The sequence below is a fragment of the Anopheles nili genome, chromosome 3, assembly GCF_943737925.1.
Source record: "Anopheles nili chromosome 3, idAnoNiliSN_F5_01, whole genome shotgun sequence".
NCBI lineage: Eukaryota > Metazoa > Arthropoda > Insecta > Diptera > Culicidae > Anopheles > Anopheles nili.
In genome coordinates, this window is record NC_071292.1 from 50,148,985 (window position 1) to 50,164,697 (window position 15,713).

Sequence of the window (15,713 nt, forward strand, 5' to 3'; positions counted from 1 at the left end):
CGTTGGATCCTTCATCAAGAAAACCGCCAAACCACACATCCATTTGATTTGCGCCAGGAGTCGAGTAACACATTGTTTCCAGCGTCGCGTTCGTCTTCTTATTGCACGCTGCTTGCGTTCGTTCAACCGATTGCTGGTTCAGCTTTATGTTTTTTTTTGTTTGTGCCATTTCTATGCGTTCGAAAAATCTGCCAGTTTTGCTAGTTTTTTTTCGTGCTGAGCCATATTTCTTTTCCTTGCATTTGCCAAACCACCCATGTGTTGTTTATCAAACATTCAAACATCAAAGTGCGAAAAAAAAGTTTCACCAAGAAAAAGTTTCATTGACTAAGAAGAAAAAAAACACACGGATGCAACGCGAATGGAACGGGACGGAAGGATCACAAACGTATCCTTAACCGAAGCTCTGCATGTTTACCGAAGTCGGAAATCGCAGCGATAAATGTTACAACCAAAAAAAACCAATATAAAACAAAAAAAAGGCAGTAAGAAGGAGGATTGAAAACATGATGAAGTGGTTGTTTTTGCCGTCGTGTGCCGTACTCTGCCAGAATAACAACGCCTGGAGAGAGCAACGGTACAGTAGCACTGACCTTAAGCAAGAAGAATCAAAACGTTCATTTAGCAAAGAGCTGCCGCTTCCGAGAATCACCCCCTCGAAACGGTTCATACGCAGCGTTCGATTAAATAATATCGCAATAACACCGATTGCTGGTAACCGATGGCGTTCGTATCCGCCATTCGCGGGAGTCGTAAATCTTATTGCCGGTGCCATCGTTTACAGGCGGGCAGAGAGCAACCAAAAGCGCTGTTGCCTAAGGACTTCAGTTGGGCTAATTTTCTTTCCCAGCCTTTTGTTGAGGGCGTTTGAAAGAGGGCCACCGCAGCACAGATGGGGAGGGCCTGCTGTTCGTTATCCGTCGTGTGTGTGTTTTGTGTGAGTTATCATCTTTCAAACAAACAAAGAAAAAAAATAGTTGTCGAACCACCACGAACCACAATATTAGCGCAGCTTGTTGCAGTTTAGCGAGAACAGGGTGTAGCAACATAGGTGTTATATTTTCACTGGCAAAACAAAAAGGAAACGGTTTTTAGAACAAACATTCTCTACACTGTCCAACGCGTTCTGCTATATAGAGTAGGAAACTACACTGTTACTCACATTATCTGTTAGTAGATACTCACTAAATGCACTCCGGCAAGCCGCAAAAAAAACGGGCTTGGTATACTCTAGTCCTCATGCGAATGCTTAGGACTCAGCATTAAGAAACATCCCATGCGCCATGAAAGCTTTCCGATAGCGAAAGCTTTTATGTTGCGTATCGCAACTTTCGACAAAGCTATCGCTATTCGGGGAAAGCTTAAATGTGAAGCTTCTTTCCTTTAGGTGGAGCTTGACCTGATGTTGCTTTACTCCGATGGATAGAAAGTGGCGAATTTCGTGTCCTTCATTGGTTTAATCGGTGAGCGAGTGTGGGAGAGACATTACTGAACAAATTGTGCCTTAATTTTATCCAATTGGCAAACTTTTTAAAACGCTAGGCTGAATACGAATACGATGACAATTTACTCTGCTAACCAACATATACCCCAAAACAACGGATTTTTCACGTACTTTTTGCACCGATAATAGATATATGTCGCATTTGTGGGCAAATAGTTAATCTTTGAAGGAATATTTATTTATTACAAACCACTTCCAATTACCGGAAAAAGAGAAGCTAGGCGATAGAACACAACTAAAAGAGCATAATCGAGCTTAGATCAGAGTGAAAGGGCGCCGTCAAGCGCAGAAAGGTATTTACTTGAGAAAAGAGGCAGGAAAAAGAAAGTACAAAACATGGATCAAGGGCAGGACAAAAACCAAGGAACGAGCATATGAGACTGGTGATGCAGAGATTCTTCGCTTCTCTTCTTAATGCAGTGCAGCAGGATGAAGATACTAAACCAATCTATTAACCCAAACTCATCAAAGTGCAACAGAACTGTGGCCAAAGAATGCAATGTTTAACCAATACATGTTTTTGTGTTTCAAAAAAAAATAAATAAAAGGGTTTCTTCCATTTACACATCAAGCACTAAACGTATCGGCGTGTGGTGTCGAACTTGTTACTGATGCAAGCAAGTGTATGCCAAATTTGTTGAACATAAATGTATTGTTAGTGTTTAGAGCATAGCAGAGACCAAATATATATATTTTGGGAATGTTAAAACCGATCGCAAGTACCCGTTTACAGGGGCGAGGTGTGGGTTTGATTTCGAAGCCGAAATTATTTCCATTTCCAAATTATATCCTTTGTATTATTTTTATTTTTGTTTTAATTTTTTTGCTACTGCCCGATATGATCAACAAGTACCGATGCATCGATATGATTAACATCTCCATGAGAGTGAACAACTGGGCGGCTCCATTTCGTGTTGCGTTTTCTTTGTAAATTATTTTTATTATTTTTTATGATTTATTTAGCCCTTTCAATGTTTAAGTTTGCATGTCACGTCACATATTAGTTTTGATTTTTCAGCATGTCCGATATGCTCAACAAGTACTGCCGATGCTCGTAATATGGTAGCTCCCAGCTCCATGGGAGTGGACGACTGGGCGGCTCCATGTCGTGTTTGCGTTTTGCATAACAGGGTGCACGGAAAATCTTCACACCATCAGCTAAAGCACGCCCTGGCCACGGAAAATATTGATAACAATCGCTCTGCGCACGAAAGCGAACGATACCGCAAGGTGTTAAACTAATTCCGTGACTAAACTGGAAAAACAATTATCCACTTCACAGCTCCCCCGATAGCTCGCTGGGTTGTTTTCACTGAGCCAAAGAAAAATGCAACGCACGCCATCTCACCACCTTTACGGGGGAGGCGCACCAACATGCAACAGTGTACAGATGGGTGAGTTGGCGGGCTGGAAAATCCAGTGCCCGAGGCAAACCACAAGCCGCGGGAGTGTTGACAGCCGTGAGAGCCCTTCTCGACCGCGTGTCTCAAACTCAAAGCCAACTAACACCGGTGTGCGCGAAATTAGCATACGGCCGGTAAGCCAAGGTGTGACACACAGTGACAGACAGCTAGGTAAGGAAAGTGCGGCACCAAATTCCTTGACACTCGCTCACTCGCTCGCTCACTCAACTCACACCGCGAGAGGGACACACACGTCGCACGTAACCGTACCATCTGTTTTGTCCGTTTCCATAAAGACTCACCAGCGCGCGCTGGTAGCCGGAAAATGAGCGCCCAACGTCAACGACCGTACGGCCGAGAGCGCTCGGTGTGGAAAATCACTCTCACGGTTCCGTCCTGATCGACTCACAAAGTAGGCGAGCGGACGCGCCTGTGACAGGTAAACGTAAACAAACACCGAAGCGCACCGCTGTCAGTGAGCGTGTTTTGAGCTCCCGTTTGCTCACGCTCTCACACTCTCACTGCTCACTGCTCGCTCACTCACTCGCTCGTTGACGTTCCGTTGTGAGCATTTCTCAGGCGTTTCACACCGAAATGGCGCTCTCGCGTTTCTCTGCCGTGGCTCAGGTGCCGTGTTTTGCCCATTTTTTTGTGTGTCTTTTACCCTCAGTTTGCTCGTTTCATCTGCCGCTCGCCTCTCACAGCCAGGATGGCTCACAGCAAGATGGTGGCGGCCCCACGCTCGGGATGAAGTGACCAAAAATTGCTTGCAACCCCCGTCAGACGCAAACTCGCGCCGTGCTTTTGCGGACGTCACTGGTTTTTGCGAGCTGGTTGCCCGCCGTTACCCCGTACGGTACGCTTTCCATGGCTTCCCGTTTTGTGGAGTAGTGTGCTTGAAGTGCTTCCTTCCTTTCCACGGTCAGTTTGTTCGTGCCCACGCGAAGGGATCTCTCCTACCGGGTTGTGCGCCTGGAAAAGCCATCGTTCCTCCGTGCGTGTGCGCTCGCGTGTGTGTGCGTGCGTGTGTGTCCATTCCCATTACGAAATGAGGAATTACGGTCTCACAGTAAGGCGTTCGCCATCGTTTCGCTTTTTAGCTCGCTAGCTCCGGGGTTTTGCGACCTTTGGGACGGCCCGCGTGGACGTTCGTGCGTAATCAGAAAAGGACAATTTTTCAAGCGTCCATCAACGAATGACGACGCGCGCGTCCCACCCACCCTACTGTGCGTGAAAAACGGGCAGCGGGTGCGCTGTTGAGAGTGTTTTGATGCTGACGAAAGCAACGACCAGGACGACGGCAGCATCTGCGATGGAGCGACGGCATTGTTGAGCCACATCCATTCTCGACACCCAGAAAACAGGGGGTTGTACGTACGCGCGCGTGTGTGTGGGTGTACGTGGTTTTGTAGTGCAAAAATTTCGCCCAACCCAAAAGGAGCGCGACATCGTGAACGAGCCACGACGACGACGACGACGACGGTGTGACGTGAGAGATGCGAAAGTAACGCATAAAAGCGTGTCCAACGCTTATCGAGAAAAGCGGTGGGGAGGAGGGAGGGGGAGTGGAAAAATGCACCCCCAATCGGTGCAGCAGCCTCGAGGGCAACCCCACCATCGGGAACCGGGTACCATATGGAACGGTGGCGCTGCTACGAACGGCTGTTGGCTTCCGTCGTGTGCCACGCGTGTTGTGCTGTCAGGACTGTGAGGAAAACCAACAGAAAGGGGGCTATTTCGGTGGAGGGGGGGCGGGCACTGGGAAAGTAAGCAGCAGCAGCAGCAAGAGGGCCAGTGTCCACATCAACCGATCAATCGATCGTCGTAGCCCCGTGTGGAGGCTGTGTGTGTTTGTGTGTGTGCTTTGTGGCCGGCGAATGGAAACATCCGCTTCAGGCAGATCCGGTTTGCAGCTAGACGGATAGCCCGCTCGGTTCTGTCCCGGCGTCCAACGTTGAAAGGTAAGATTCGTTCAGCAAGGGGTCCTTTCAAAGCCATCCTCAACCACACACAGCAAGCCCGATAAATCGTGTGTGCGTGTGGTGGTCCTGTTTTGCTCGCTCGCTCCTCGCAGATCAGACACAAAAGCAAATGGAGGCCAAATGGAGCGACATCCTTCCCGCGGGCTAGCCGCTGAGGTTTGGCAGACGATCCGGTGACCTGTTTGCATTTCAATTAGGTTGGACGCCCTTTTTCTGCTGTTGACGCCAACCCCCGAGACACGCCGCAGGACATCGCAACAACGGGGCGCCCTAATATATGCCTGGCCGCGTGGGGCAAGCGAAAAGCCGACTTTCCGGCGTCCGTCTTGGGGCTTGCCTTGCTACCGTTGTGCTTTATTTTCCGTACCGATCGCTGGAGCCACCGGAGAAGCCACCGTTTGTGCCAAGAAGGAGGACGTTTCGTGCGTTCGACATAATAAAGAGCTTAGCTCCATTTTTGCTAGCGACGGGGTTTCGGGTGACTTTAAAAGCTTCTACAAACTCCAACAATGCTTCGTTTTCTTTGCCCTGTTTTTTTTTTTTTTTTGGGCCGCTTCAACTTCTGTCCGGTCAGGGGCACAATCTGCCAGGGTTTTTTCTGAGAACTTTTCCCCCACCCCGTTGGGAGGTAAAATTAGATTCGCGGACGAACCTGGCGTTCGATTGGCGCGCCCTTTACTGGGAAGCAAGGTTCATGCATATTTAAAATTTAATTCAAACCCATCGGAACATGAAATCGCATTCGGTGCGTGCAGCTGATTTGATTAGCTGTGATCAATTTCCGGTGGCGGAATGCGATTGTTTTATCGCGCTTCTTTTCAGCCAGCTGGAAGCGAACGGTATGCTGCTCCTGTTCAAAGCACGGTTGCTTTTTCCTTGGAAAATTTCCACACACACAAATTTCCACCCCCATCTGTTTTTTTCTTTCGGTTTTCGGTTTTTCTCCATCCTCGATTCAAAACGCCCAGCTCATGTGTGAGCTCATTTCTCAGCGAGCTCCCCCCAAAAAAAAAAGCGACCTGTTTTGGCCAGTGGTAGGGATTATTTACAAACTCCGTAGCAGTAAAGCAGCGTCTCGGATCGGCCGCTTTCGCACCTCCAATGGAGCACCGGTTCTCCGTAGCTCGGTTGCTCGGTTGATACGAGAAAATTAAGCAACCGAAGGGCGGTAGTTACGCACGGCAGAAGGCGAACGTTTCCACGTAGGACGTGTCTCTCTCTCTCACTCTCTCTCTCTCTCTCTCACTCGCACTTTCTCTGTTAGACGTCCTGCGGCCACCTTGCCGCTTGTGCGAGATAAATCTTGCCCCTGCTGATAAAAATAAACTCCAAAGCCCCGCCGGGTGGGAAAAATGGCGCCCAATGGATGGAATCGAGTCCGGTCCCGGTTCGCGTGTGGTCATTTTAATCCGCGTGCCTTTACCGTTACCACCAGTGGAAATGCTGGGGGGAAAATATCAAACCGTTTCCGAACGGCCCTGGGCAGCATCGGATGGGTGGCATTTATTGCGGTTTGGGATTTTTTTGTTTTATTTCTGAACACCGAAATGGAAATGCCGACGATCGCCACGTGGTCGTGATCGTGCACATCCTCGGCCATAATTCATGCGGACGTTCCGGCCCGCCGGAAGGTTGGGTGGACGATGGGGGGCCCATTTCGGGGGCTGCCAGCAAAACCATAAACGTTTCATCAAGAGCGATATTGCGTTTTGTTTTTTTTATGCCGCCTTCGTTCGGCAAGGGTTCGTTCGTTCGCTTTAAGATGCGTTTCAATTTTCGCTGCTGGAATTGTGAACACGGCGTGGGTTCTTCTTTGTTTTTTTCGCCTAAAACACATTCCCACGGACCGGTCTGTCGCTGTGTTAATTAAATTTAATTGACCGAAACTCACGAGGAAGACGTACAACGAGGCCATTCCGACATTTTTTTCGTACGCTTCTCACCACGATGGGAATTTAAATTAACGACGTTCGGGGGGGTGCTATCGATTTTGCAAAAAAAAACCCACCTCCCTGGCCAAAAAAAAAGGAAGAAAAAACGCACCCCATCGGCCTGTTAACTGATATTTCGATCCGGCTTTCCCACTGGCCCCATTCATCAGCAACACCGCTCGAGGCAACACTGTTGCGGGGCCACTGACTTTGTTGTTAAATCGATAGTCGAACCCTTAACCGGGGGTGGCTTTTCCGTTCGCAAAATCACCCTCTTGGGTGGGGGGGGTGATGTTTTTTTTTTCTCTCCCTCTCTCTCTCTCTACCTCTCTCTTTCTTTCTTTTCCGTCAACCAACCACGACCAACGGGACTGGTGCACTTTGGTGGTGATGAACGACGGTTGTACACCTGCAGATCACGCTGTCCGACGTCATTGTCACCTCCCCCCCCCGGGTGGGTGGACCCCACCAACCATCACCAAAAAACCCGTGGACCAAAGGCAAGTGGCCCTTAACGCGTCTTTCGCGCCCAGCGCGCGACGTTCGTCGTCGTCGTCGTCGTCGGGCGGTTGATGGGATGCTATAATTAACCGCTGCCAAAATACCATGACCTATCCCATTCATCGGTTGAGGGTTCTTACTTTTGGCATCTCTCACGCGTGTGTGTGTGTGTGGGGTGGGGGTTTCTACCTTTTGTTAGTCCACCGCCAGTGACGTACTTTCTCGTGTCGGCGTCGGCGACACAACAAAGTCGGTTGTTTGCGGCCACCACACGATGAAGACGATGGGCCAGGCACGTGCCAACCAACAAAAAGGAAAAACCACCCCAAAGCAGCAGCAGCCAAGCCCCAGGTGGGTGCGGGAAAACAGCCGGGCGCGTTTCGAAAATAAAACCCAACGCTCTAAACCATTTGTCGTAATTATGTGTCGTAGTCGCAAGGCAGGCGCTAGAGTACCGCGAATTATTTGCGCCCCATTTGCTGCTTTTTTGGGGTGGCGTGGGTTTCGGGAACGAAAAAGGAACTTTGGGGATTTACATTCCCGTGGCACGTACGATGGGGGGACGATCTGCTGCTAGAGCACGAGCTATGGAATGCTTACGGTGGTTATACGATGGGCATGTTCTCGAATTACCGCCTAGGAAAAGCTGCAGAGTTTTGATGATTTGGAACCTGAAAACGGGCCGATTTAACTGGCGTTTTCGAGACCAAACCTACAGCTAAGGAGGTATGTAAATTCAATCAGAATGTTAAACGAAACTAGATCACTTCTAGATTGAGTTCACGGAGCTACAGTTCTAAAAGATACACCTGATTCCCTGCTGTGCTAATAACAAAACTAAACAAATGTGTATGACAAATGCTAAGCTGCTCTATTTTCGTGGCACCTGTATATGTTGGCACCCTCGCCGACTGAAAGCCCTAATAGGGTAAGTTTTTTAGGCACTGGATGGATGTTTTTCGGGGAGAAATTTTGGCTGCCGGACCTGGTTTATCGGCTCAAGCCCATCTCTTTCAACATTCGAACAAATTGCTGCACGCAACAGTTCAGATAGCTGTGATAAAATCAGACACAGGTGGACACTTTAATTAAATTCAATGCGTGATTGAATTACAGCTTATTATCAGCCCCAATACCATCATTATCGGTATGCTCGACCGCTTCGACAGGACGCTCCATGATCACGATAAGCAGAGGCCGATTAATACAATTTCGTTTGCAATGGTGCATTGCTGAACGTGCAGAAAAAGAACCCTGTTCCTTTCTCTCTCTCTCTCTCTCTCTCTCTCTCTCTCTCTCTCTCTCTCTCTCTTTCCATACCACTACCTTCAGCCTGGTTAATGGGAAATTTATATTTTTGGACTACCCTCGAGCGCTTGGTAGCATAAATTTGCGTTTAAACAAAAAAGAGCTCAAACACACACACACACACACAGTCCGTGACGTTGAGAGAAAAGTATACTATTTATAAACACGTTCCATGGCGCCGCTGGTGTCCTGCAGCAAGCGTGGTGCATGTGCATTCGTTCCTCTGCTGGAATGGAACACAAACTTCTCATTCCCGGGCAAAACGAGTTGCGGGTCGCAAACGACTTCCCGGTCCACTTGTTTCCGTGGTGGCTTTCCACGCCAAAGTAAGCATTACCATGTGGAGGAAAATTTAATTTTCAGTGAGTGATTTAAACCCACCGAAAATACCCATCCACTCGGGGGGAGATGTTCCTTTTGTTTTTCGGCATTCGTTCTCGAGCGCAGGCCTTCCTTTGCCGTTATTAGTCTTCCAAAACACGTTCCAGTTCAGTGCGACCCCCCAGGACGGGTCTCGATGGATGGATAGCATGGTTTTACCGGGGGTTTTTCCCGGCGTTTTCCGGTGTTAAGCTTGCACCGAATTCGCATTCCAAACTCAATTGCAAGCGGTGCATTTCTTTACGCTCCATTGAATAAATTCGAGCCAGTCGTTTTGGTCTTTCGAAAGGACGTTGTATTTCGAATGCAGAGAGCGCATCACACTGTCCCCATTGTAGAATTGTGATCCGAATTCCTCATCCTCAGCTGGTTGGTGAGGTAAAATGGTACTTCGCTGCTTGCGTACCTTCGCCCTTTTGCTTGTTACCTGCATCGTGTACACATTGTAGCATAGTTACTGCAGCTTTGTATGGGGAAAAACGAACAGGAAGCTTGTCGACGAGTCCTCCTGAAACAGGGAAAACAGTTCCAGCCACCGACAGTAACACTCTCAAGTCACGTATCGTCTCGTGACGCTCTTCGGCTTAATTTGATGGTGCCCTGAAGCTAGCCTCAAGAGAGTTTCCCAGTGTTTCGGTGTGACTAATCTACATTGCTTTCGTCCACGGTGTCTTTTAGTCCATGCTAGGGCTTTTGTTTTTTTTTTTGAATTCCTTTCCATCGATTGCGTTGTTTATATTTAGGCTCCATTTTTTTTTTGCATTACAGGACGATTGTGAACGGCGCAATCCGCCGTTAAAGCGAACGTACAAGATGAGGATGGACGTATTTCGGTGGCTTCCGGGGGCCTGTGGAAGCCTCGGCCCAGCACTGATTCCTCCTGCTCACATCGCCGTGCTGTGGTACTTCTGGCAGAACTATTCGCGCTTTGTCGACAAGCGATTTTGCTCCTGCTCCTGCTGGGACACCGTTTTCAAGGGTAAGCTGTTAACCTAACCATTAGCCTACAAAGTTGTAACAAAAGCTGATTGCTTCCCGCTCGAACGCAGGTACGTACGAGTCTGGGATCGCTTCATACAAGCACATGTACTTTAATGCGACACAAAACACGATGAAAATGTGGCTGCTGATTGTCGTTGGCGTGATCGCGCTGTACGAGTGCACCAAGCACCTGGTGCAGCTGTTGCTGCAATGCAAGGTGCGCTACACGATGATCGTCCTGTTTTTGCTGTCGATCTTCTCACACTACTACGCCTGGTGGGCCTATCTGAATTACTACAACGACGAATACTACCACCAGTGGAACCATCAGCTGTTTTTCACCGTAAGTATGAGTTCAAATTGAGGGTTCAATTGGTTTTCGAAAGGCTACTATGGGCTGGAAACACCAAAATTAAAATTTAGACGAAAAAAACACATACGAGGGAAATCTATTTTCCTGTCAAAAATGTTGCATACATTCAGGCGTTTATTGAGGCGAATCTTGTAGATTAGGTTTCCGCCTAGACAATGCATTTCTTTCCCGAGTAAAAACCCTCTAATTTAATGAATTTTTCCACGCTTCTCAGATCACCGAACTCATATCAACCAGCGTCGTGCTGCATCTGGCGAACGTGGAAAATCAAGTCACCGCCCGGAAAACGCTCAGCATCGTTGGCATCGCGCTGCTGCACATCCTCGCCAGCGGTGTCGATCAGTTCATATCAAACGTGTTTCGCGGCGAAGGCTACCCACACCAGGTCTTGCGATCGCACTCACGATCATACCAACCAACGAGTTAACTAACGAACCGCGTTTCTCTGTTTCAGGTCGTGCGAGATCTCGGCTTCATGATACCGGACGTGATGCATTTGCTGTTACCACTCTGGCTGCTGCGGCAAACGCGCCTCGAAAGCTTCAGCACGCGACCGTTCTATCGCGATCGTAACCTGCGCCGGGACGTTGTGCTGATGTTTTTCGTCGTCACAGTATTATTCACCATCTGTTCGTTCCTCTAGGAGCAGGCTGGCTAGGTGTACGCGCGCGTGGGCCATCATCAACAGGAGCAGTAGCAGTAGAAGCAGCAGCAGCAGTAGAAGCAGTACTTTCTTCCCACCACCACAAGCGGCATTTTGTCACCTTCTTACTTACCACCTCATGGAAAACGCATCACACTTATCAACGAACCACCGTCCTCGTGAAAGGGAAAACATTTCAAAGCCAAATCTAACGCTAGCAAAAAAAAAACCCCCAAACCCGCACCTTAGAAGCAGGAGAACCAGGCAGAACCATTCGCGCGAAGTGACCAGCTGATGTTGCGTCTTATCATTCACCGCAGCGTGTAGTGCGCCTTCACTGGCTCAATCAAGCGGCTCGCTTCAGCTGTGGTTTGGGTGGGGTTGCCACGGAAACATCCGGTCGTTTCATCACTGTAGAAAGGGAACATATCCAGCAGGAGGGAAAAAAGGGGGAAAACCCAAATTCACGGAAAAACTTTATCACGTAACGTTAGGTGCAGCTTTCCGGCTCGCCTGCAGGCGCTGAACCCTGCGAGCAGGTTGTTTTGTCTGCTTCCCATTTTGTAAAAGGCTGATTTTTAACCACCAAGCGGGCGTTTCCCGCCTGCGTTTGAGCTTTTAGTGTGAGAGAAACTGGAGGAACTTCAGGTTGGCGGGAAGCGAAACCGCCATCGTGGCCCCGAGGTTGCCATATCAGAGCGTTTTTCTTTGCGCACGCACTTGCGGAGGCAACATTTTATTGCTTGCTAGAGATCACACTTACGTGATCGAGCTGGTGGCGCTCGATCGTAGTTAGGCGTAGTGGACGACTCGCAATCGGGCGGGCGTAAATAGTGGAAGCGAGTTGAGACACACGAAAAGAAAAACGGGCATAAAAACGAAGAAAAAAAAAGCAAAGCGAAAGGGGATAATAATGAAATAGCATTAGGGGTGGAACACTAAAAAAACCGGGCGAACAGTTCGCACTAGAATGTAGACAATAACTAAAACACAAGATTTATAACTAAGGCTAATTTAGTAGAGAGAGAGAGAGAGAGAGAGAGAGAGAAAAACCCTCACACACGTACATTAAACCACAAATTGATTCTAATAGGAAATGGCGCAAGAGCGAACATTAGTGCGGTAGCGCGTAAGGGAGTAGCAAATGAAAGATGACCGTAGGGAGTGGTCGCGCATAAAAAACAGGCGGAAAATGTAGCTAAACAGCAAACGAAGCTCCGCCATTGTTAGACAAGTCAGCCGAGTCTGAGAGAGTTTGTTCAATTAGAGACCATGCAGTCGCGAATATCGGAGCGTTATACGCCAGCGTAGTGTTAACAAAAGCGCATATATCTTATTTATACACGTCACTTTCCCGGGCGGATTGGCATTGGGCGCTCTCAAGCGCCAACGAACCGAGCGATAGAACGTTCCCGTTTTGCGTAAGCGCAACATCATCCAAAAAAACCAACGAACTGGGCAGATAACTCGGTAGATGTGATCGTAGTAGGCTGGAACAGCTTTCCAGGAGCTCCGAAGGCTACTATGCCGCGATTTGGAGGAGAACAAAAGGCGTAGGAAAGATGACAGTTAGTAAGAGGAAGCGGTAATTGTTCGTGTATTCCTCCTGCAAAGGGCTCTAGTGTATAGCGTAGCGGTGTATAGGAAAACCAGCGATCGGAGAGTTTTAAGCTAATTAGCTAAGCGAGGCGAATTTTCTATTGTTTTCCCCCCAGAGTGCCATGCGTTTGAGTAGTTCGTAGGGAAAAGTAGTCGGTAGTTGTTTTTGTTATAAAAAAAAAAGAGAAAGGGTCAGCAGGAAAACGCGTACGGGCATGGTTGTTACGGACGAAGAAAGAGAGAGAGAGAGAGAGAGAGAGAGAGAGAGAGAGAGAGAGCAAAACTTAGGGCAGGAAATTCGGGTGAAAAGCGAAAAATCTAGTTCTTCTGCGTCTAGAGAACGTGTGACAATATGGCAGATTTATTTGTGATTGTGAACGCGTTCGACGGCGCGAAAAAGCTCTTCCGATGCGAGGCTGAGAAACGGAAGTGGAGTCTAGCTTCCGCCGTCGAATCTCTCCCTTCGGTATATCATTATTTGAAACTAACGCTAAGTCTAAGCTGCTGAAAACACACACGTTTTTGTACAATCTTCGTGCCGATCGGGCGAATAATACCTTAGTTATCTCGACTGTACTTTTTCTCCCTCCGTTATGCGCTGAAATAGGCAGCCAGCGGAAAATAAAGCCCCAAAATGGAAGAGGTTGTTGTTTTCTTTTCCTTTTCGAGACGCATTTCTCGAAAGATATCCGAAAATTCCGGCGAAAATCCACCAAATGCTGACTCAATTTATCAACTTGAAATACTAGGTAAGGATGATCGTTAGATGCTGCTTTTTTCGACTCGCGATCCGAAAAAAAATCCCCCAAATCCGTCGAAAATTGACCGAATTTAACAAAAATTTTCTGGTCGAAATACCAGGGTCGCATGACCATCGAAAGGCGTTTTTTTCGTCCCGCGATCCGAAAAAAAATCCGCCAAATCCGACGAAAATTGACCGAATTTTTCAAAAATTTTCTGGTCGAAATACCAGGGTCGCATGACCATCGAAAGGCGTTTTTTTCGTCCCGCGATCCGAAAAAAAAATCCGCCAAATCCGACGAAAATTGACCGAATTTTTCAAAAATTTTCTGGTCGAAATACCAGGGTCGCATGACCATCGAAAGGCGTTTTTTTCGTCCCGCGATCCGAAAAAAAAATCCCCCAAATCCGACGAAAATTGACCGAATTTTTCAAAAATTTTCTGGTCGAAATACCAGGGTCGCATGACCATCGAAAGGCGTTTTTTTCGTCCCGCGATCCGAAAAAAAAAATCCCCCAAATCCGACGAAAATTGACCGAATTTTTCAAAAATTTTCTGGTCGAAATACCAGGGTCGCATGACCATCGAAAGGCGTTTTTTTCGTCCCGCGATCCGAAAAAAAAATCCGCCAAATCCGACGAAAATTGACCGAATTTTTCAAAAATTTTCTGGTCGAAATACCAGGGTCGCATGACCATCGAAAGGCGTTTTTTTCGTCCCGCGATCCGAAAAAAAAATCCCCCAAATCCGACGAAAATTGACCGAATTTTTCAAAAATTTTCTGGTCGAAATACCAGGGTCGCATGACCATCGAAAGGCGTTTTTTTCGTCCCGCGATCCGAAAAAAAAATCCGCCAAATCCGACGAAAATTGACCGAATTTTTCAAAAATTTTCTGGTCGAAATACCAGGGTCGCATGACCATCGAAAGGCGTTTTTTTCGTCCCGCGATCCGAAAAAAAAATCCCCCAAATCCGACGAAAATTGACCGAATTTTTCAAAAATTTTCTGGTCGAAATACCAGGGTCGCATGACCATCGAAAGGCGTTTTTTTCGTCCCGCGATCCGAAAAAAAAATCCCCCAAATCCGACGAAAATTGACCGAATTTTTCAAAAATTTTCTGGTCGAAATACCAGGGTCGCATGATCATCGAAAGGCGTTTTTTTCGTCCCGCGATCCGAAAAAAAAATCCGCCAAATCCGACGAAAATTGACCGAATTTTTCAAAAATTTTCTGGTCGAAATACCAGGGTCGCATGACCATCGAAAGGCGTTTTTTTCGTCCCGCGATCCGAAAAAAAAATCCGCCAAATCCGACGAAAATTGACCGAATTTTTCAAAAATTTTCTGGTCGAAATACCAGGGTCGCATGATCATCGAAAGGCGTTTTTTCGTCACGCGATCCGCAAAAAATAATCCGCCAAATCCGACGAAAATCCACCGAATGGTAACAAAATTTTTCTGGTCGAAATACCAGGGTCGCATGACCATCGAAAGGCGTTTTTTTCGTCCCGCGATCCGAAAAAAAAAATCCGCCAAATCCGACGAAAATCCACCGAATTTTTCAAAAATTTTCTGGTCGAAATACCAGGGTCGCATGATCATCGAAAGGCGTTTTTTCGTCACGCGATCCGCAAAAAAAAATCCGCCAAATCCGACGAAAATCCACCGAATGGTAACAAAATTTTTCTGGTCGAAATACCAGGGTCGCATGACCATCGAAAGGCGTTTTTTCGTCACGCGATCCGCAAAAAAAATCCGCCAAATCCGACGAAAATCCACCGAATGGTAACAAAATTTTTCTGGTCGAAATACCAGGGTCGCATGACCATCGAAAGGCGTTTTTTTCGTCTCGCGATCCACAACAAAATCTCTAGCAGCTGGTTCAATTTTTCTATTTTCTTTCCCAGGTTTACATGCGATAACAAGTCGAAGGAAAAGGTCGAAATAAATGCAAACACAGTTTCTGCTCGTAGCCAACGCCATTGCCCGTTGGTGATTGAATTTGTTTTATTGAAAAAGAAACGTCCTGCTTAAGAAATGTCTTTTTAATCGCTTTACAATGGGGGCTTTGAACAATGCGCGGTTTTCTGCCATCGTTGGCTCAAATCCTACAAATCCTGCCGTCTCCCAGCGTCCCCATTTTCATTCTTTTCTTTCCACGAGCGCGGATTTCCTTTCGGTCGCTTTCTTTATTGGATTTTTTGCGCCTTTTGCAACAGTTAGACCGATTTTATCTTCGTTTTCTGCTAATTCTGAACTCTAAACCTGTCCCTCTCTCTCTCTCTGGCTTGTCTCCTTCGCTTTCTCGCTCCCTATCTCTTTCTCACTCGTTGCTCCTCTTTCGCTAGGGTTTATAAAACGTC

General features: G+C 47.5%; 1 protein-coding gene across 1 annotated transcript; it reads left to right on the forward strand.

Moving 5' to 3' along the window:
- Positions 1–9,823: 9,823 nt before the first annotated feature.
- LOC128727272 (uncharacterized) lies at positions 9,824–11,007 on the forward strand. Its single transcript, XM_053821167.1, has 4 exons — positions 9,824–9,989; positions 10,060–10,334; positions 10,579–10,749; positions 10,819–11,007. Exons 1-4 carry the CDS (start codon positions 9,824–9,826, stop codon positions 11,005–11,007), a joined length of 801 nt encoding a protein of 266 aa, XP_053677142.1.
- Positions 11,008–15,713: the final 4,706 nt, after the last annotated feature.